The sequence below is a fragment of the Phyllobates terribilis genome, unplaced genomic scaffold (genome assembly GCF_046119375.1).
Source record: "Phyllobates terribilis strain yellow unplaced genomic scaffold, ASM4611937v1 Scaffold_12__6_contigs__length_324123572, whole genome shotgun sequence".
NCBI lineage: Eukaryota > Metazoa > Chordata > Amphibia > Anura > Dendrobatidae > Phyllobates > Phyllobates terribilis.
The window spans coordinates 157,252,560-157,276,454 of NW_027362772.1; the positions used below are offsets into that span (position 1 = coordinate 157,252,560).

A 23,895-nucleotide genomic window follows, 5' to 3' on the forward strand; every position below is an offset into this window, starting at 1 on the left:
GTCTTCGGTGAAGACAGATTTTCCCACTGCTGAGATAGGAGATGACAGTTAGAGCTCATAAAGTTCTATGGAGAAGGAGGAGGGAGAGCTAGTGACAGATAAGAACATTCTACTGCAAGTTCTACTGAAATGACAGTTACTCTTTTAAATAAACAGTTTAAAGTGTAACTGTCATTTCTGGAGAACTTGCAGCAGAATGTCTGTGTCTGCCTCTAGCGCCTCCTTCCTCCATAGAATTTTCAAAGCACCAAGTGTCATATTTTGTCTAAGTAATGGGAAAATCTGTTCTCACTGAATACAGGTTTCACCATTGAATTGGAAATAATTGATCGAAAGAAAGGGATTTCTTTAATAAGATATATTACAAAGTTGCTTATTTTCATATGTACTATTGATTTATGAAATAAAAATTAAAACGACGGTTTGTCTTTAAAAGAATGGTAGTAAAAATGGGGCATGCAAAGTTGCCTACATTTCTGGGGGCATTTGAGTTTTACCCCAACTCGGCCCATCCTGAGAAATCTGCAACATTTGGCAATTATCGGCATGATGGTTGGAAGCCCTATTATAAATTTTGCACTGGGGCCCAGGAAAATTAAATGAGTCGTCTCACAATGGTCATCTAAGTGATAAATGTCTGACCACTGTCACTCTTTTCCATATCTGTGATGGCAGTCATACAGTGAGGTGGACTCCTGTTCATGTGATCAGCAATGTACCCCATTAACCAAACATTTATCACCTTTCCTGTGGATAGGTGATAGTTGTCCATTATGAGACAACCCCTTTAACCGCTCTGTTTCATCTGTTCTATATGGATCCCCATATCTGTAAAACTCACTGTGACGAAACAGCTTCTTATCTTAATCAGCCAGACATTTAGATTTGTTAAGCCAGGAGAAATACACTATTATCTTTGTGTTGACCTTTGAATGTATGTGTTTCTTTGGCTGGTCAAGAAGGACAGTGACTCTGTGTTTGGGAACAATGATGTTTGTTACTATGCTGATTGCATATTGTACTAAACTAGCTAGTTTATTTACAAGAGCAGGGAGATTAGCTCAAACAATGAGACCAGAGTAAGCCCTGCACCTTTACCTCTGACCCGTGACTGATGACCTTAGCCGCATATGTAAATGTTAAAAGGTTTTTTCTACCCTGCTGCAAAGAGAATTGAAAGAGAGAATCAAAGATCAGTCAGACTCTTCAGGACATCAGCTTGGTAGCATGGCTTTATCCAGAGAGACATAGATTTGGATTCTATATGATTCCGGCCTAAGGGTACATGGACCTGACTGGAATGATACGGATCTGCTCCATTGACCATCAGAGAACCCATTGATACATTTGGGGAGACCAGGTTGGGGCGATGAAGTCACCTGGCCCCATGGATATGTTGTTTGGGTTGCCAGTTGGGACCCTCCGGTCACCTGGAGCCCATGGAGACATTCGGAGAAGCCAGATTGGGACCAGCCGGTCATCTGGCCCCATGGAAACTCTCGGAGAGGCCAAGGTGGGACCCTCGGGTCTTCTGGCCTTGTACTTCGGTAGACTGTCGGCTTCCTATGCTTGCCGCTATCTCCTCTCTGTGGGGGCCCACCAGAAGCGGGGGCCACTGGTTGAGGTAGTTGGCCCTGGAAGTCTCCAAAGTCGCAGCTGTTCTATCCCAGGCGGGCAGAGCGGAAGGGTGAGTGTGTAATGTTCTACCATCTTGTGTGTTTGCTGGGACTGTTCTATGTGTTTATTGTCTGTTTGGTGGTTCAATAAAGTATTGTCACGCTGTTTAACCCTCACCCTGTGTTGTTTGAGTAGTGTTACGCCCACGGAAGACCCCGGGTCTTCACACTTACCAAGGACACGGATCCCCGCAGTTCCGTGTACTGTTCGAGAAAAAAGCGAACAACGTACGGATGTGTGAATGCTGCCTAAGATGTTTTATTGCATAGCCAGGCAAAATTGTGTTTCCACGATCTGGAAAAGCTGGAGGATATCAGACCACAACAGCAAATTAAACAATATCTACAGTATTTAAAATTAAGATTAACAGAGACATATTTGCTATTTTTTAAGTGTATTTTCATATAATAGGTTGTTGCATAGGTGTCTGCTCCAAAATATTTGTAATTGTAATACCTGCTAGACTTTGATGCTAATTTATTTCTTAGTCTGGAGCTACATTTCTCTAGTAAGCCAATGGAAGCTAAAACAGAGATCTGTATTAAAGGGAATCTGTCAGCAGGTTTTTATATAATCTGTCAGCAGCATGATGTAGGGGCAGAGACCCTGATTCCAGCGATGTGACACTTACTGGGCTGTTTTTGTTTTAATAAAATCAGTGTTTTATCAGCAAGAGATTATCACTACAGGTCTAGATATCTTGTGCCTCCTGGTCGAACCACACCACCACTACTGATGTACACTATAAACACAAAGCAGCCAATCAGTGATGTGGGCGGGGTTATACACAGCTCAGCATTCAGAGCTCTGCTAGATCTGCAGCAGAGAAAACTGTGATTCTATCACAACTGCTGCACCCAGTAACCTAAGTGATAATCACTGGAATCAAGGTCTCTACCCCTACATCATACCACTGTCAGAATACACAGCAAAAACCTGTTGTCAGATTCCCTTTAAAGTATTTAATTTGTTACTCATCATGGCAGCAAATAGAAACAATAAGCTTGCAAGACCCTAAAATATTCACTTTTCTTCCAATGCCCCCCATATAAGTCAGAAGAATAAAGGAATAATATGCAACCTGCTTATAACTACTCATATGGAAGTCATAGGAAAAATGAATCAATTTGAGGTTTTAGTGCTTTATTTTTACAAAAAAATCCTCCTGCTTATAAAATTAAATATTTACTAACGAACAGCAATGTATTAGAATAGTACTAAAAGAAAATGGAGCTGTGATCAATAAGCCCCGCTGGTAATTAAAATGCCCGAATATTCAAATGGGGTTGAATTTCTTTAAAGTATAACTGTTGTTTAAGGAGAACTTGCAGCAGAGTGTCTGTCTGCCTCTAGCTCCTCCTTCCTACATAGAACTTCATGAGCACTAACTGTCATATCCTAGCTCATCAATGGGAAATTATGTATTCACCTCTCACACTCTGACTTTTCTGATGCCCAGGAGTGTTCTGCAGAAAGTCACAACATGTACCATGACCTTGCGCGTGCATGTGCAGAAACTTCCCCGGGGATTTCAGCGCTTGTGGCGGTGAGGAGTAGAGGGGCCGGAAAGGCGAGCGATAAGGTGAATATAAGAATTTTTTGTTTATTTTTTTGACACCATGCTGAATCCGTGCAAAAGCGAATTACAAAAGAATCTGCATTTTGGGGAGAATGTGGATTTTTGTACAATTCCAGTAGAATTCAATTCCACTCGAATATATTCGCTCCTCTCAAAAAAAAGGAAGAATAAAGAGCTCTATCTCCATTCCCTTATCATGTATTTTTTTTATATTAGCGAAGATGAGGATTTAACATCAGTAATAGTCATGAGCGAGTATGTTTTGTTAACCCTTTCGCCGAGCATGCTCGGGCGAGCACCGAGTAGTTACAGCTGCTCCGTGATATGTTTGAATCACTCCCGTGTGCATGATTTGTGACTGTTTGACAGCTTTATTACATGTGAGGAATGTGTAAGAAATAGACAATCCTCCCATGTAATAAAGCTGTCAAACAGTCGCAAATCATGCACACGGGAGCGATTCAACCATATCACCGAGCAGCAGTAAATACTCGGAGCTCGGCCCGAGCATACTCGGCGAAAGGGTTAACAAAATATACTCGCTCATCACTAATCAGTAAGTATAAAAAAGGTCAATTCTGTGAAGAACGTTCACAGGTGGTTGCAGTAGGTACATTTTCGATTTCGATCTTTGCTCGGAGATAATTGTAGATTCCAAATTCTGTTGTTGTGAGTTAAGTTGGTTACAAAATGCAAAACTTTTCATCTATTAAAAAATATTGATACAATTTAGTTGGCAGTTCTAAGGAGATTAGTTCACAAGGTCTTATTTTTAGAGACGATATGGTAGTGGACTTGAGGCTGGGCTGACCTACAGCCTTCAGTGGGTTCCCGGACATTAGCAGGGGAAGGGGAGTTTGGAGGGAGGAGCTGCAGATGTGTATTTTTATTTTGCATGGAACTCTTTGCTTATGCAGTCGAGAGAACCCGATACCTAAAGCTCTGAGAATCTGTTTACAGCACAGAGCGAAGTGCAGCTATTGGTATGAAGGTCTGGAAAGAAGTATATGGGCAGCAAAAGCAAATATGACATAATGTTAATCCTCTGAGCCAGGCAGGCAGGATCACAAAACAGAGAGACCAGGCTTGTGAGGGAAGGCTGGTGCGTCTCCTCAATTAATGGACGAAAACTCCACTGGAAGTAAAGTTTATGAAAGACCTTTGGGATTTCAGGAACGTTACACGAACATTGAGTCAAACGGACACACTACGTAAAACGTATCCCTCAAAACTCGGAAGTTTTTGAAAGGAAATACCATGTGAAAAAAGGAAAAGAAAATGTGAACTCTATAAAGAAAAAAAGAACAAGTAAATAAAAAACTGAAAAAAAAAGGCTATGGATATGACAATTTTACTGGGATTACCTTGAGGACACTTATAGGCTCTCAGTCATGGAGAACGGAGACGAAGTGATTGGGAACTCGACCCTCATGGTGGTCTCCGATGAGAAGAAGTATGAAGTTTGCCGCCTGAAAGACTGTTGTGAACGAGTGGTTATCAATGTGTCTGGGTTGAGGTTTGAGACTCAGGTGAGGACACTGAGTCGGTTTCCTGACACCTTGTTGGGAGATCCAAGGAGACGAATGCGATTCTTTGATCCATTGAGGAACGAGTATTTTTTTGACCGGAATCGGCCATGTTTTGACTCGATACTATACTTTTACCAATCTGGTGGTCGTCTACGACGGCCTACTAATATACCCCTAGATGTCTTCTTGGAAGAGTTGATTTTTTACCAACTTGGGGATGAAGTGATTGGGAAATTTAGGGAAGACGAAGGCTTTCAAAAAGAGGAGGAGAGAATTCTTCCTGAATGTGAATTTATGAAGCAAGTTTGGCTCTTATTTGAACATCCAGACAGTTCGTCTGCTGCTCGTATCATTGCCATTATCTCCGTCATGGTTATCCTGATTTCCATAGTCATCTTCTGCTTAGAAACTCTACCTGAATTCCGAGATGAAAGGGATCTGTCCTTACCGGTAAGAGCTGTATCTAAACTAATTCACAATAATTGAATTGTTTTTGTGCTAGTGCATCTAAGCTAAAAATTTTGAAAAATGACGTTTCTCATTTCCTTGGGAATGTTCTCCGAATGTCCGGAAAAAGCTGGCGACGCAGGACACCTTGAGCTTTTTGCAGTTCTCCATAATGCAATAGTATTTCTGAAAGCAGGACATGAGTTTATAAAAAGGTCCACATGTTCTTTTCACATTAACTATCCATCCTTGGTGTAAGTCTAAAAGATTTGGGTTGATAGTATTATTATAATGCAAAAATTGCTACAATATATTCAAGTCATTGAGTCTTGACATTTGTTTACATCGTTGATCCAGGGCGTCTTTTATGGTCACTTCAAGGAGAAACGATAACTAAAGCTTGTGGTTTGTCACTTTGTTAACCACAAACCAAAATGTCAAGGGTTCAAATGAAAAGAGAGCTCTAAAATATCAGTATCAGGGGCTTAAATAAAACATTTTCTCTGTCCAGTTATAAAGTTTTCTTAACTGGGTGCAGTTCCCTGATTCCGAATTTATTTACTAGTGATCACATTTTTATTAACAGCCTTGTGACAAAATATGTTCTGCAGCAGGGCATTATTACGATGGTTTCTACTCCTCCTTCGCCCTTGTCTGATCAGATGATCCTCCACCTAGAAATGCTAGTTGTGAATAAAAAATATTGCCAATAATCATTACTTTAAGCTGAATTCACAAATGCAATTTTCGAGTCCGTTTTGTTGCATTTTTATGTGCTTTTTTTTAGCCAAATCCAAACGTGGATAGAGGAAAAAAAACGAAAAAAAACATATTTTTTTTTTTTTGCATTTTCTTCATTTTCTATCTATGTCTGTCTTTAGGTACTGAAAACTGCATAAAAAAGTTTTTGTGACTCTAGCCATATATTTATGGGTATGTTCACATGCAGCAATTTTTTATGCAACTAAAAAGCTGCTTTTTACAGTACCAGCAAAAGCAGATTTCAGAAATCTCATGCACAAGCTTATTTTTTTTTCCTGTGTGAATTGGAAAACTGCAGTGTTTTGGCAGCGTGTTAATTCTTTCAGCGTTTTTGCAGCATTTTTTCACCCATAGAAAGCAATGAGAAAGTGCAAAAACGCTGCAAAAAAAATCAGCAAACAGTATTTTTTCTGCATTTTTGATGAATAAAACTGACTTTATTAAAGACATACTGTGGACAAAACACACATGTAATCCACACCAAATAAAGCGTCAATAAAACGCTGCAAAAAATGTAGCAAAAATGTGGCAAAACCTGCTTTTTGAATGCAGCTTTTTACTGCCAAGAAAGCGGGTTTTGGCTACAGAAAAAAATGCTATGTGTGAATATAGCCTAAGACTGCGTAGCAAATTGGCAACCCCTGTCTTAAGTTTTTGCTGATGCAATTGATAACGAAAAGTTCACTCCAATAATCCGCGTGATTAATTTTAGTGGAAATTTCCATGTGGCCTTCTCATTTTCTTTGGATTAAAGGTGAGATTCCAGGCAAGTAAAGCTGGCAACAGATGAAAAAATGAATTATTTTCCCATTTTCTGATTAACGTTTTTTTCATTTTATGTTGAGGAAGATAAATTGCCAGACACCTGCCTTAACCCATTGTCCATCTACATTGGCCATTATGGAAGACTCTGCAAACCTCCTTATTCTATAGCTTTGGATATCAGTCATATGTTTTTATTTTTTATTTTTGCACCAACAATACATATAAATTATAACATTAAAAATCTTTCTATAAAAATGCCCCCTAATTTTGCATCTTATTAGGATATATTCATACGACCATATTATTAGGATTTCGGCTTCCTTGATAATTTGCTTGAAGTTACAATTTGCCCAAGAACATTAAAGATCTATAAATATTTGCCCCATCTTAGTGGACTTTCCAAAATTTTTCACTGTTAGGGTGTGTTCACACTGCGCTCCGTTTTTCAAGCAGAAGACACTTTGGGAATCGATTGTCTCTGGCGTTTTCTCAGCGCTTGGTAACCCTGAGCGGTTTTTTTTTAGAGTTTGTTTGGTCATTTCCTGAAAAGCTTCTAAGAAACGCCTGGCTTCTTTGAAACCTGAAGCAGTTAAAAGATGCTCAAAATCCTGAACGTAGGAACAGAAAGTATTTTTTTCCATTGAAGCAAATAGGATGATTGTTTTGAGCCTTTTCTGAGCGCTTTTTCCAACATTTTTATGAGTGGAGCTGCTCAAAAACCACCTGAAAAAGATGCAGCGTGAACATACCCTTAGGGTATTACACATAAAAAGATGTCACCAATGATGGAAATTATTCTTAGGGGTCTTCTCAGAGTATAATAAATACCCCCATCTGATCTACTGCTTGTCCTCTTCAACTCTTCCATCATCTTCACTCGTGCCTGGGCTTCCAGCGTCAAATAGCCCTCAGAAGTCATGACACACGTGAGATATGAGGTGCATTGTCCAAAGTCTAGTAGGCTTCTTGGGTGACGCGCGACATCATTGCTTGACATCTGAGGTTTACCTGGTGCTGGAAGCCTTAATGCTGAGGAAGATCATGGAAGAGCTGAAGAGAAGGCATGCAGGACCAGATGAACGAAGGAACAGACAGGGGGCTGCAGCCATAAGACAGGTGAGCAGTGAGGTGAGTATTTTTTTTATTTACGGCCCTCTACAATCCAGCTGCCATTTTGCTCAATTTGCACAAACCCTCTGTTCCTCCAGCTTCCAAGATGACCATCACAGTGGCATTAGAAGTGCAGTGGTAAGTCTAAACAATGTCTCACCTGACTTTCCAATCCCATGTCACAAGTAAAGCAAGAGCCACACGGTTTAGACTTACCAGCGCACTTCCCATGCCATTGCAGCAGCCATCTTGAAAGCACAAGTAACAGAACGACACGTGGAGGAGGCAACGGGAGCTAAAGAGAGGGCACCAGGTAGGAGGACTATACATGATAAAAGTATTGTCATTTTTCAGTCCCAGGTAAAGAAAACTAAAAATGCGGGGTCTAAAACACATTTAATTAAAAAAAAACACGCCATTAAAAATGTTGCAGTTTTACACTTTTTTTGCTCATTTTTGCAAAAAAAAGGGTTGGCCTGCAAACAATATTTATAGCTGATAGAATCAGTGATAACTGTATGATTTCCCCAGTGACCAATAGAACCTCCTCCAGTAACATCCTCCTCATACTCTTCCACTGAAACTTCCTCCAGTGACCACTAGGACCTCCTAAAATGACCTCCTTATCTTACTCTTCCACTGAGACTTCCTCCAGTGACCACTAAGACCTCATCCAGTAACTTCCTCCTCATACTCTTCCACTGAGACTCCCTCCAGTGACCACTAGGACCGCCTACAGTGACCTCCTTATCTTTCTCTTCCACTGAGACTTCCTCCAGTGACCTCCTTCTCATACTCTTCCATTGAGACTTTCTCCAGTGACCACTAGGACCTCCTCCAGTGATTTCCTTCTCATACTCTTCCACTGGGACTTTATCCAGTGACTACTGGGACCTCATCCAGTTACCTTCTTCTCATATTCTTCCACTGAGACTTCCTCCAGTGACCACTAAGACCTCCTCCAGTAACCTCCTTCTCATACTCTTCAACTGGGACTTTATCCAGTGACTACTGGAACCTCATCTAGTTACCTCCTTCTCATACTTTTCCACTGGAAATTCCTCCAGTTACCACTGGGACCTCATCCAGTTACCTTCTTCTCATACACTTCTACTGGGACTTCCTTTAGTGACCACTAGGACTTCCTCCAGTTACCTCCTTCTCATACTCTTCCACTGAGACTCCCCCCAGTGACCACTAAGACCTCCTCCAGTGACCTCATTCTCATACTCTTTCACTGAGACTTCCTTCTGTTACCACTGGGAACTCATCCAGTTACCTTCTTCTCATACTCTTCCACTAAAACATCCTCCAGTGACCCATAGGACCTCCTCGAGTGACTTCTTTCTCATACTCTTCCACTGAGACTTCCTCCAGTGACCAATGGAACTTTATCTAGTGACTTCTTTCTCATATTCCGGGACCTCCTCGAGTGACCATTGTGATCTCCTCTTATCATGCAGTGGTCCTGTTCCTACTGTAGTTTATCCGTAGGATAGGGCATCAATGTATGATCGGCCGGGGTCATGCACGCGACAGCCCCGCCGATTAGCTGTAATCGGTGCCGGCGGCGGCGGCCGTTGGCTGGAAGTGCTCGTCTGCGGGGCTCCGCCGTCAAGTGGTAGTGGCCACCGTGGTGTACTACACATCTGCCTCCTATTCAATTGAATGGGAGGCAGATCTGCAGTACACCGCGACGACCACTACAACTTGATGGCGGAGCCCCGCAGGTGAGCCCTTCCGGCCGACAGCTGACGCCGGCACAGATAACTGCTTATCGGCGGGGGTGCCGCGTGCAGGACCCTGGCCGATCATACATTGCTGCCGTATCCTTCGGATAGGTCATCAGTGTAAAAGTAGTGGACAAGCCCTTTAAGATTTAAAAAGAGAAAACACAGTAGTTTGAAAATAAATGGCTTCACCCAACCAATAACCATGAGTGGAGAAAAAGTTTTATTGTTATCATTCATATTCTCTGAAACAATGCCAAGAAAGGAAAAATTCTGCCGGGGTATGTAAACTTTTGAGCACAACTGTAGATAGCTGAGGGATGTACACATTTATTGCTATCAGTCCCATAGGCTTTGAATGGAAAGTTAGTGCGCATCCGTGTCAACTGCTTCATTTCAACTCGGAAAATGGGACCCTCATTCCCGTGATAGGTGTACCCCCACTCCAGTAGATGATTAATGTTCATGTGCCAACCCCAGTATCGAACACATTGCAGATTTGGTTGTTATTTTGTAAAGGTGTTTTGAAGCTAAAGTCAGAAGTTGAAAAAAGCGGAACTATTGTAAGGGGGAAGACTGGGGTGTAAGTACTTTCAGTACAAGGGATCCGGAACTGCCGGGGCCGTGCCTCTGGTTGCAGGGGGAAGACAGACTGCGAATACAGGAGTCAGGTGATCGGGAAGCTGGGGGCATGTCCAGGGCCAGAGCTCAGGGGTCAGGTGACCGGGGAGCTGGGGGCATGTCTAGGAAGAGGGAGAAAAAGAAGGTTTGCGTGGGAAAGGAGAGAGTTGACAGTTGGGGTCAAGCCCGACTAGAGGGAGAAGAGACACAGGGTCCGTGGAGCCGAGCAAGTGAGGTGCAGTGTTATGGACTAGGCGCTCAGAGGGTCAAACCGGAGACCGCCCACTGCCACCAGAAGACGGAGCATTGTTTAGGCGGTGAAGCCAGAAGAAAACAACACCGGCATCAGCTGGCAACTACCTTGTGGGGAACAAGAGTCAGCTAAGTGTTAAACTGCCGATTACAACTGTTTCGACTCTGCTACATCCAGCCAAACTGTGGATTGTCGATTATAGCCTGTTACCTACTACTCCCCTTGTTGTCCCCTTATTTCCCCTGTTACTCCCTGCGTGGAGATTGACCCTGTTACAATAAATCCCCCCTGTTTATTAACCCTGTACTGGCTGCTCTGTGTTTCTGTGTCACTGCATCTAAAGTACCTGTGTCACACTAAGTCTAAGTCTTTTTATTATATTGGCCTGTGCACTGGGTTTGGCTCCCAAATACCACTGCAAAACACTGACCTATTCTGCAATGTGTGAATAAGGCTTAAAGATTAGGAACATTTCCAAGTATGATTGGCTAGGAAGATCACAATTCGTGTCCTCCATCTCCCGCACATCTGTTGCTACACATAGATGCTTATTGATGTGTTCCGTTGTCTGTAGTCAGTGCAGCTTCAATGACAGAAGATCAGTGATTATTTTAGCAGACAGCTTGCTAAATACATACTGATAATTTCATGAATGCCTGGCAATGAGGCCTATGCTGCAAAAGGTCCCGTCTGTCCTTTCATAACGTCTGTGGGAAAGACGTACTTAGACTGGAGTTTTATAAGTCAAGTCTAAATCTGGTATGAAGCAAGATGCGCTAAATTTATTAGGACACCGGGGCCCAAGAGGTAAGGGGGCCACGATCACCTTCAAAGCAGGTGGAATTGTGCATTATTATGAGATATTGGACTGCAAAGGGCCCATATATTGTTCTTGCACAGGGGCCCTCTTCCGTCTGTGTCCTCTCCTAGTATATGCATTTCATAAACAGTATATTGATTTTAATTTGCATAATGTAATACTTCATTTCCACTGCGGAGGCGCTGCAGGATAATTAAACACTTGCTGTTAAGTCCCTCTGTTGATTGCTGGGACACCTTGTGGTCAGCCTGTCCCCGGGGAACCTTCCAACAATAGGAAATTATCCAAACCTGGACATCCCTTAACTTTACTGTCATTTTTTGGAGATTTTTTATCACATGTGTAAAAAAAAATGAAAATTATGGAACAATCAACCTGATTTGGACAATTATTAAATTTTCACCTCCTCTGGCAGTTCTCAAATTTGTTCTTCTGTATTCCCAAACCAACTGGATGATGTGCAACTTGTATATATACCGTACTACTATACTTACTACTATATACTATAATATTATCATTATTATTATTATACTACTGCATATCTAGGCAGACTAGGAGTTCTTGGGCCCTCCAAATTATTACTCTGATGGTCCACTTCCCTTTTATACAGAACATGTACACGTCCACTTAAAGGGTAACTAAACTTTCATATTTTTTATTATAATTTTGTCCAGTATGGAAAGCTCTGAAACGATGCAAATCACTTTATTAGGGAATTTGTCTTCTTTCCTGTATAGAAAATTGCATATAAGTGGCTTCCAAACCCCTATTGTTTCCCAATCCATTTCCCTGCCTTCAGCTGCACTAATATCAAAACTTAATCTTTTGGAGTACAGATGATGGCAGTGATCAGTCAGCTCAGCACCTGTGTCTGATTATGGGGAGAAGCTTCTGCAGGAGATTGTTCTGATAAGCAGAACACTCAGAGGAGGAGACAGGAGCTGACCCATCACTGCCATCATCTGTACTCCAAATGAGTACAATCTGATTAGACAGCAGATGACCCATCACTACCATCATCTGCACTCCAAATGAGTACAATCAGATTAGACAGGAGATGACCCATCACTGCCATCATCTGTACTCCAAATGAGTACAATCTGATTAGACAGCAGATGACCCATCACTACCATCATCTGCACTCCAAATGAGTACAATCAGATTAGACAGGAGATGACCCATAACTGCCATCATCTGTACTCCAAATGAGTACAATCAGATTAGATATGAGCTGACCCATCACTGCCATCATCTGTACTCCAAATGAGTACAATCAGATTAGACAGGAGCTGACCCATCACTGCCATCATCTGTACTCCAAATGAGTACAATCAGAATAGACATGAGCTGACCCATCACTGCCATCATCTGTACTCCAAATGAGTACAATCTGATTAGACAGGAGATGACCCATCACTGCCATCATCTGTACTCCAAATGAGTACAATCTGATTTCAATGCAGCTGATTGCAAATAGACTGGGGAAAAGAAGGGGTGTGGAAGACACGGATATGCATTTTTTTACAGGAAAGGACACAAATCTAATAAAGTGATTTGCAAAGTTTCAGAACTTTCCATGTTCGACAAAATTATAAAAAAATGAAAATTGAGTAATTCTTTAATATCACAATGTTAAAGAAATAATCCAGGACTATATTATTCTTTTACTATGGGTCTAAGAACTAACAGATCTCTCGTGGTACAGAGTGGTCACAGATCGATCCTGCCGGTGATTCTGCGGCTTGTGCTGACGTCACGACAACAGAACAGTGGCTTCTCTTCTGCTCTGCTCTGTTGACGGGGCGTGACTGCCTATGTCATGCTAACTGACATTAGGCTCCCCGCTGCCTATCTGCAGGGAGCTGGCTGTCAATTAGCATGACGTCAGCAATCACACCCTATCGACAGAGCAGTCTGGAAGAGGGAAAGCTGATCTGTTTTCATGGAGAAGCTGGATCGCTGGTGACCATTCCGAGCCAGTGAGAACATCAGGTAGTTAGCATCTACCTGCCTGTTAGTTTTTTTTGGCTCATAGTAAAAAAATAATATAGTCTTGGATAACCTCTCTAACCTTTATTGTTATCAGTGCACACTTAGGGAATATAAATTATGATGTAATAGGTTATTAGTTAATCATCCCATAAGAATAGACTCTAGTGGCAAAGTCACCTCCAAATAGAGCTATTGTCTCTTAAACCTTTGGCACCCATTATTGCCCTGCTCGCCAAACTTACTGGCAATGTGGTTGACCAGTCCTTCCTTGAAATTAATATTTATTTTACAATGCACTCAGTTTGACATCCATGGATCCTTAGGGGAGTAAGTTCATTTGTGGAAGATTTAGGTACCTGAGGTCAGTTTCACAGAAGAGTAATATTGGTGTATGTATGCCCCCCCATGAGGTTGCAAGTACTGGCCTGACCATGCGCCTATAGAACTGAATTGACATCATCAAAGCTGTCCAGGACATGTGGGTGCAATACAGGTGTAAAAATTAGTCTACATTTCTGTAGCTGTTCAATACAACTGAATAGGGTATCTAAAAATCCATCAGCATGCATGACAAACAAGCACATGGAATGGATTTTCAGGTTCAGAAATTTCTACAATCTGCTCCATGAGAACACAGCTGTAACAGTTTTACCGCGACAGAGAGGGGCCACAAAACCGTGATGTCTGATTTTACGGACTCCTGCACTGACTAGAAGAACTTCACCATCATACAAAACAGTGCAGGTTTCTGCTAGCAGTGCAGGGGTTATTCTGTTCAGCTGAGAGCTCCTGGAGCTTTCCTGCTTTGATGGTCTCAGCTGTTCAGTGTTGGCCACTCCCCTCTGCTATAAATACTCGCCTCTGGCAATCTGGGATTGCCAGTGTTAGTTTCATACTGCCTGATTCTGGTGTTGTTTTTTTTGAGGAGGAACTTGGAGTGTTGTTCTAAAGACTGTTTGATGATTTGCCTGTGTGCATATTCTCATCCTCTCCTATTTGGGTTTTCCTTCCTATAATTCTCAGTGTTCCACTCTGTTTGTGAGTGCATATTTGTGTGATTGGCACTTCATTTATTCCTGTATGACTTCCCTTGTTAGTCTGGTTTGTGTATTCTTATACACTATAACTCCTCACTTCACTGGGTGATAGAGGGGACACATAAGGGCTGATCCAGAAGCTCAGCAAGGCACGTGGGCCTGGCATCTTCGCCATCAGAAGTAATCCAGGGAACAGGGATAGCTAGGGCGCCCCTAGCCTTACGGATAGGGAAGGAGTCCCTAGCTCTGGGATTTCCTGCAACAGTGCTGTGACAATAGAATTATAGCTCCAATCCACTTATTCCTGATCTGTAGTCCAGAGGGTGGTAACACATTGCTTATTGGCCGGGCATTGTGTATGCTGGTATTTATAGTCCAAATGCCAGCCTCGGAAATAATCAGTTATCTATGTCTCGTGTAACTGTTGATTGGTTTTCCTTGTTTAGAGCTAGAACATACTATATTTATACACACTTAAAAAGTAACTACCTTTTTTAATGAAATCATCCTCCAAGCATTGCAAAGTTCTGAATTTTTATAGCATTCTTCATTACCTTATTTTGCTTGCTTCTCTCGCAAATACAATGCCGCAGTGCTGTTTCAGTGCCTAGTTCATGCTCCTTTAGAAGCTGTGTTTAACTGCTACAATCAATGAAAAAGTAGTCGGTGTAGGGAATTTTCCAGTTTGAGTACTGGGGTTGGGAACAAAGATAGGTTAAGCCCTGTACAAGGACTGCTTGAATATAGTATAGCAGCAGTTGAAAACAGCTTCTAAAGAAGCATAAACTAGGTATTGAAACAGTGCTGCAGCACAGTGTTTCAAAGAGAAGGAATCAAACTAAGGTAATGAAGTATATTACAAAATTTCACAATTTTCCAATGCCAGGAGGATAATTGGAAAAAAAAATGTTTAATTAATCTTTAATTAAGGAAGATATATTACAATAAGGCAAGTGTGAATTACACTTACACTAAGCATTTCAAAGAGATCTGTCCAATATGTATTATATATATATATATATATATATATATATATATATATATATATATATATATATATATACAGATACTTGGGCATTGGACATTACCACATCCTGTGGTTGTGGTGCTAAATGGAACGAGGATCAAAGGGATAGATGACACCGTAATTACCACATCAGGAATTATACTGGATACGTGTAACCTGATAATAAGGGGGTTCTCCGGGAATATGTAAATATAGCTCCAGTAACAGAGCACTAGATGTACTCACACTTCTTATTTATACTCTGCTAGAATCCAGTATTCGTCTTGGGGAGGTGATAGCAACATGGGGGAAAGGTCTTGTTTACTCGTCTGATCTGTATAGATGTAGCACCCTGAGGATTCGGCTGCTACAGGGGTATTGCACCTCAACCCAGAGGTGTGATATTCCACTCCCGGGTAAGGATGGAGTGTGGAACTGAGCTCGGTAGGCTGCATGCACTACACACATCCCATTTCCGAGGAGCAGACCGACGGTACTCCCACTTAGAAATGTGCAGGTACGACCGAGTCTGTTCCTGGCTGGAGTGGGAGGGGGGTGGTACATCCCAAGTAGTGTAGGGGCAGATAGGGGGAGCAGCCTGGGTAAAGATAGGAGCTCATTGGGTGCTGGTCGCCTGAGCTCACACATAGAGGGAGTATATAAGGTGGGCACCATCATAGATCAGGGTCAGTCAGTCAGTCAGTCTTTGCAGAGGAGTCAGTCTGTCAGAGCAAGGAGCAGAGAAGCCCCAGAGAGAGAGAGAGTGGAGCAGAGAAGGAAAGACCCAGAGGAGACAAAGAGAGGACTCTGAGAACCCAAATTCAATCACCGGGTGAGGAGTCGGCAATAGGGTACCGGATCCCAAACTGGTGGGGGCAAAAGCACACCCTAGCCAGAGACCGGAGGCCGTGGGCAGCGTCTGCCACGGCCACCCACCACATCCACCCCGAAGGCATACCACGTGGAGGGTCAGGGAACCCAAGGCCAAGGGTGTCCCAACAGAAGGCCCGAGGGAGCTGGACCTAGGTGGATCACTAGTGGGGACGGCCAGAGGAAAGGACAGAAGGAGAGCTCAGGGTCACGCTCCGGACTTGCTTGGGGGTTTGCTGAATCCAGGACCTGGTGGACGCAGCACGGCTCGGGTGGTCACTTGAAGCTGGAGTGACCGGAACATCAGCAGTGAGTAAATACCCTAAACTGCACAACCCGACTCTGTCTTCATTTAACATCCATGCTGCACCACCACAACCCCCATCCTCTGCACCTGACCCCCTGAGGCTATACCCCACCCGTTGGGGGTTATACTATCAAAAGCTGCACCAACACCATCAGCCTCAGCGGACCCTGCTGCAGCGGCGGCCATCGTGACCGCAATACAACGGGTGGCGTAGTCGACATTAAGAACTTAATAACATCTGTAGGACTGCCACATACAACTGAGTTTGACACCCTGGGCACGGACCGGGTCATAGCCACTCGGAAGACTACAACTCCCATCTGATCCGGCTCCGGGTATTCCCCTAAAGAATATGGCCCAGGGGGCGCGTCAACTTTGGCGTAGTCGGCAGGATTACGTGCCCGCAACAACCGGGTACTGCGTGCCTGAAGAAAAGAACAAGTTTACCTCAAAAAGAAGTCTCCTGCCGGTTCCGGAGGGTCCCCGCCATCGGACTCCATCACAGGTCGATTCCCGCCGGTTGTCCGCCATTAACAGCTTTTTCCCGCCATCTGCAGAGTTTCCCGCCACTGGGAGACGATTCCCGCCATTTCCAAAGGTTTCCCGCCTTGTCAGAGCGGACGCCATTATGGGCGTGCCAGAGGATGGCAAGAGGCCGCCTCCCATCGTGGGCCAGGACCGAAAATGGCGCCAAAAGTGGAAACCGCCCCCACCAACAGAGACTGTGATGCTAGAGGTGTCTGTCAGCGTGAAAGAACTGCCCCTGGAGCTGACAATCACCAAGTGGCCCCGGGACCGCCCTCGAAGTGGGAGGACTGAGAAGAAGAGGGAAAAGATGGGTGTCGCTTGGAGCAGTCTGGAGCGAGCGCACCCGGAGGCAAGAAGCCTGGAGAAGAGTATCGGAGGAGCTTACCCGGAGATGGCGAGAAAGCAGAGCAGCACCGGCCCGTTGGCCAGGAGCCTGCTAGAAACAGAGGAGGGAGAGCAGAGCAGCACCGGCCCGCTGGCCAGGAGCCTGCTGGAGACAACTGTAGGAGAGCAGAGCAGCACCGACCCGTTGGTCAGGAGCCTGCTGGAAACAACGACCCCACTAGGCCTAGTGGAGGTCCTAGCACAGCTCCCCCGAGACCGGGAGTGTGCGCAGACCGCTCTGGAGGGCCTCGCAAGGAGGATGGCCCGGGTGCAGCGAGAGACGTTGGCAGAGTGGAGCCATGAGATGGCCCAGCAGACCGAGACCCGTCAGCGGGGCACGCCACCCGAGACGAGGAGACAGACCGCCTCTGAGGATGGCGCGGGAGGACTGAAGGCCGGAGACGGCGCCGAGAAGGGAGCCGAACGAGTGGAGGCAGGTAAAGGGGACGTCTATACCCCAAACCGGGAAACCGCGTACCTGCCCCAGCTCCCCGTCGCAGAGCCCGAAGTCTATCCTGCCGTGCCCGTCGCTGCAACGTCACCGCCGCAGACTAGGCCTCAAACGGGAGCCGCGACCCCTGTGACGTCACACGCCTCGACCCCGAGCGTGACCAAGCAGGAAGTACCACCAGCCTGGTCGCAAGGCCTAGTACCCCCGGGCGCCGCAATACCAACAGCGCCCCCTACCTCCGTGGAGCCCCCGGCCTGGTCGCAGGGCCAAGTAGCCCAGGGCGCCGCCGTCCTTACGGTGCCCTTCATCTTCCAGATACCCCAGGCCTGGCCGCAAGGCCCGGGCAACCCGGGCGCTAACACCACCGCGCCCATAAGACCAAAAGTGCCGCATCTGGGAGAGGACCTGTTTACCCAACACACGTGCCCGGATGGGCAGCCTTTCATCTGGCCCCAGGAATATCATGAACTGGAACGGCAGAGGAAGGCTGGGGCCATGTGTGCACCCCTGATCCCGGCTCCAAAGCCCGTAAAGAGGATCTCGCCCCCGCTAGAAGAGACCCAGTTTGAGTGGGACCCCACCGGAGAAGACCTCATGGGGTTCACTCAGGAGACTCGGGCAGCTGCAGCGGAGCGTGCTGAGTGCTGCCGCCAACAGCTCGAGGTCTTTGAGAGGGAGCGGAGAGAGAGGCGGGTCCGGGAACAGCAAGCTCAAATAAGGAGCGCGGAGCAGAAGAGCCGGGCCAGGAGAGACCCCCGTGCAGCGCATAGTCCCCGCACCACCGGGACTGTGATAAAGTTTAACATGCAGCATGGGTGGGGCTTCATCCGAGACCACCGCACCCTAGGCGACGTCTTCGTGACCAGGAGAGACGTTGAGTCCCACCTACCGGAGGGACACAGGGGTCTTGACCTTTACATCGGGGACGAGGTCACCTTCACCCGGCACAAGTGTGCCAAAGGACCCTACGCCCTCCATGTGCATCGCCTGACGGAGGAAGAGCTGCGGTGTGAGGAGGAAGAGCAAGAGGACCCGGACGGGTCTGAAGCTAAAGTGAATCACAAAGAAAGAGCAGGAGGACGTCGTCGTTGAGTACAGCGGAGTAGAAGCTGTATATAGTTGCCCGTCGGGGCACAGTGAACCGTTGTTGCTAATATAGTCCCCGTTGGGACCAGCAAGTGTGAACTGTTTACCCGTTTAACCCTTAAATCCCACTGACCGAGGACTGAGAGCGGTCATTCCTCCCTAATACCTGGCCGAGGACTGAGAGCGGCCACTGCCCCTTTTGTATATAGTTGCGCTTCCTAAAGCGCCCCCTACCGGTTTTATAGGAAAACCATTTTTCAAGAAAAGACTGTCGCACTTTACCCGGTCACACGTTGCACAGTGACCGGAGGAGGAGCCAGAGGCGACGAGAATGTTTTATATGAAAAGTTTTATGATGCTGCTAATATATGTTGTTTTATATGTTTTATATGTTTATGCAAAAATTTGTATGTTTTGTGGTGTTTTGTTCTTACAGCCCGAGGACGTGCTGTGATTTACCAGGGGGGAATGTAGCACCCTGAGGATTCGGCTGCTACAGGGGTATTGCACCTCAACCCAGAGGTGTGATATTCCACTCCCGGGTAAGGATGGAGTGTGGAGCTGAGCTCGGTAGGCTGCATGCACTACACACATCCCATTTCCGAGGAGCAGACCGACGGTACTCCCACTTAGAAATGTGCAGGTACGACCGAGTCTGTTCCTGGCTGGAGTGGGAGGGGGGTGGTACATCCCAAGTAGTGTAGGGGCAGATAGGGGGAGCAGCCTGGGTAAAGATAGGAGCTCATTGGGTGCTGGTCGCCTGAGCTCACACATAGAGGGAGTATATAAGGTGGGCACCATCATAGATCAGGGTCAGTCAGTCAGTCAGTCTTTGCAGAGGAGTCAGTCTGTCAGAGCAAGGAGCAGAGAAGCCCCAGAGAGAGAGAGAGTGGAGCAGAGAAGGAAAGACCCAGAGGAGACAAAGAGAGGACTCTGAGAACCCAAATTCAATCACCGGGTGAGGAGTCGGCAATAGGGTACCGGATCCCAAACTGGTGGGGGCAAAAGCACACCCTAGCCAGAGACCGGAGGCCGTGGGCAGCGTCTGCCACGGCCACCCACCACATCCACCCCGAAGGCATACCACGTGGAGGGTCAGGGAACCCAAGGCCAAGGGTGTCCCAACAGAAGGCCCGAGGGAGCTGGACCTAGGTGGATCACTAGTGGGGACGGCCAGAGGAAAGGACAGAAGGAGAGCTCAGGGTCACGCTCCGGACTTGCTTGGGGGTTTGCTGAATCCAGGACCTGGTGGACGCAGCACGGCTCGGGTGGTCACTTGAAGCTGGAGTGACCGGAACATCAGCAGTGAGTAAATACCCTAAACTGCACAACCCGACTCTGTCTTCATTTAACATCCATGCTGCACCACCACAACCCCCATCCTCTGCACCTGACCCCCTGAGGCTATACCCCACCCGTTGGGGGTTATACTATCAAAAGCTGCACCAACACCATCAGCCTCAGCGGACCCTGCTGCAGCGGCGGCCATAGTGACCGCAATACAACGGGTGGCGTAGTCGACATTAAGAACTTAATAACATCTGTAGGACTGCCACATACAACTGAGTTTGACACCCTGGGCACGGACCGGGTCATAGCCACTCGGAAGACTACAACTCCCATCTGATCCGTCTCCGGGTATTCCCCTAAAGAATATGGCCCAGGGGGCGCGTCATAGACACCTATGAACAAGACATAAGTAATTAAATAATTACGCCCCTTCCTGCAGCCATCATCTCCAAGATAAAGGCTCAGGGTGATGGGGGGGGGGGGGGGGGGGCAAATTGGAGAAGCATCCATAAAATCAGCCAAAAACAGAATACAATCGATAAAAAAGGGACAGGCAGATTGGCCCAACAGAATAGGGGCTCATTTAGACGTCCTATTTTCACGTATGATTGCTATCCTTGCTTTTCACGGATAGAACTCGTATCTGTGATAGACCTTAGTGTTGAGCGAGTATGTTCGGTTAACCCTTTTGGCGAGTATACTCGGGCGAGTACTGAGTATCTTTAGTTTACTCGGTGATATGTTTGAATCACTCCCATGTGCATGATTTGAGACTGTTTGACAGCTTTATTACATGTGAGGAATGTATATGAAACAAGCATTCCTCACATGTATTAAAGCTGTCAAACAGTCGCAAATCATGCACATGGGAGTGATTCAAACATATCACCAACTACGCTGAAGATACTCAGTACTCGCCCGAGTATACTCGCCAAAAGGGTTAAACGAACATACTCGCTCATCATCACTAGTGATAGTCCATGGAGCCATTCACATATCCGTGATTTTTCGCGGACCGAGCGGTCCGTGGAATATTGTGGAGACATGTCCGTTTTTGACTGGTGGCTTGGATCAAAATCGTCAGTGTAAGTCAATGGGTCCGTGTGCGGGACATCCGAGTGTGGTCCAACTTTCACGGACCGTCAGAACAGAGAAGATGGAGAAACTTTGTTTTGTTTTTTAATTTTTTCACGTATGAAAAATACTAATGATACTCGGACCACACTCTGATCAAACTGTGATCAGAATAATAAGTTCATTTTCCTCATGATCCTTAACAGAGGCTGTGTCAGGGATCCCAGGAAAGAAAATCCGACCCACAAAGAGATCTTGTGGAATCTTCAATATTTTTTGGGATGCCATTAAAAACAGTACAGCAGAATAATAAAAGTCCGTTCCTCCATTATGCTTCTGGTGTGCTTGACGTCTTTAATCACGGTGTGTTGAAAGTAATATTGCACCCTGGGAATGAAAATACATGTTAAAGAAGTTATCCACGACTTGGACAACTCCTTGTCATACCCCACACTTAGCCCCAATAGAATAAAAAAGCATATACTCACCTCCTGTGATGGCACCGTTCCAGCGGTGTCGACAATCGTGGTCCTGGGGCTCCCGTGCGGCTGTTGTGACACGGGAGACAGGCACCCAATCAGCACTGGCATCACTGTCTCCGCCTGCGGACAAAATGAACATGAAAAGGAAGTCAGAGATCAGCTGCTGCTCGGACTTCCTCTACATGTTCAATTCGACAGGAGGTGGAGACAGTGACGCCAGCACCCAACTGTTTACAAGAGTTTTCTGGTGCAAAAATGCTTAAAATTTTGCAACTTTTTGCAGTATTACCAACTTTTCAAAAAGTAGGCAAAGCTCTGCCAGAAGGATGCCCTACAAATTCATCTTAATTTAATCTTCAAAAGTGGCGTAAATTGCTGCAGACATTTCTTACTCCAGTAAACACAGACCGTCGCCAAATGCATGGAAGCTCGGAAAGAAACAAGTCTCATGAACCCCAAGGTGTCTCCACTTTAGGACACCTTATATTGAAATTTGTGCCCAAAGTTAGACCCTAAATGCTTGAGAATTTGCACTGAAGTAACATATAATAAGAAATTTTAAGAGGTGAACATAATAAATAACTTTTGTTGCTTTCTGGATTAACTCATGCAAGTGCATCCACTATATTTTCAAGTCATTGTGCAAATGACGCGTCCCCTGGGCCGTGGGGTACTCGGTGCCGGGCCGGTTGTTGCTAGGGGAGATGTCACATTGGTGGTGACCCGGTCCGTGACCCAGGGCGGTCAATCAAAAGGGAATATTTACAGGGGATTATACTTTTTCATATATATAGTTTGTGACGCCACCTGTGGTATGCGGCTAAAAGGAGCCGCCGCTGCGGAGCAGGTCCTCTGGAGCTGATGTTAGTGCGGCAAAGCTGGTGTGGCTCTCCACAGGTAGAGCTTAGCTCCAGGGCAGTGTAGATGTTGTAGGTGATGCTGGGCGTTGTAGTGCAGGGGTGATGGCGCAGATAATAATCACAGAGACAGTGGGGTGCAGTCTTTCGAGTTTACTCACAGTTCTTAAGTTCCTCAGGTTACAGGTTCCGGACTACAACCTCCCACGTCGTGCTGCATTCACCAGGCAGGGGTTCAGCAATCCCTCAGGTAGTTCAAGAGTGCCTGACAGGACCCCTTTCCATGTGCCTTCCTCAGTCGTCTTCCTGCGCTGGCTCTCGCCCTCCTGCCCTGCGCCTCGCAATCAGTGTCCCAATCCGGTAGCCTCGGGTCTTGTCGGGCGACCTGCAGTCCCCTGGACCCTCTGTGGCCACCTTTTCGGCGAGTTAATTGCGGTTGTGGCCACTGCACCTTGCAAGTACAGCAGCCTCCGGTTCCTAGCTGAGCCTTGTAGTTCTCCACTAGTTTAGGGGCCAGTCCCCTCTGCGGCTCGATCCCTCCACCACCTGGCAGATTCGGGCGTACGGGTGGCCTCCAGCACTTCCCGTACCCCAGGGATCCCTTCTGTTCCTGGAGCCTTTCTCCTGCTCCTTTTCTCCTGCTCCCTCTCCTCTCTTCTTTCTTCCTCCTGGGCCTCTCACTAGGCCCGCCTCCGGAGCAGAGCTCCTGCAGAGCCTCTGCTCCCCTCACTTTCCTCCTCCAAATGCACACCCTCTCTAAGATGGCTCCCCTTTTTATACAGCTACTGAAGTGCTCCCCTGATCTACGTCCTCCACCCACACCCACTACATGGTTCCCCCTCACTAGGTTCCCCTCCACTCCAGCCAGGGACCAGGGACTGTGCTCTCCCTTAGGAGCAATCTCGCCCTGCCCTATAGAAGTGAACGTGTTGGATGCAGGTGTTAGGGTCCCGGGCAGCACTCTATCCTTACCTGAGGGTGGGATACCAGACCTCTGGGTGAGATGCAGTACCTCTGTGGCGACTGAACCCTCAGGGGCGCCACATACCCCCTTGGTAAAACACAGCACGTCCGCAGGCTGGAACAGAGCAAAACAGAGTATATTACAGACATGCAAATTTTTAGAATGCATTCACATATAAGATCAATCAGCAAAACTTTTTCTTCCCTTTATGGGAGGCACATTCTTGAACGTTACTGGTTACGTTTTTATCAAAACATTATGAGACTTTTTAAAG

At 45.9% G+C, this 23,895-nt stretch overlaps 1 protein-coding gene across 1 annotated transcript in view; it reads left to right on the plus strand.

The window, feature by feature from the left end:
* Positions 1–4,076: 4,076 nt before the first annotated feature.
* The window catches only part of LOC141172333 (potassium voltage-gated channel subfamily A member 7-like), a 47,980-nt gene continuing 28,161 nt past the window's right edge, over positions 4,077–23,895 (plus strand). Inside the window, exon 1 of the mRNA XM_073656425.1 lies at positions 4,077–5,235. Within this exon, the coding sequence (XP_073512526.1) occupies positions 4,648–5,235 (588 nt within the window). The 5' untranslated portion in view covers positions 4,077–4,647. The remainder of the gene's footprint in view (positions 5,236–23,895) is intronic.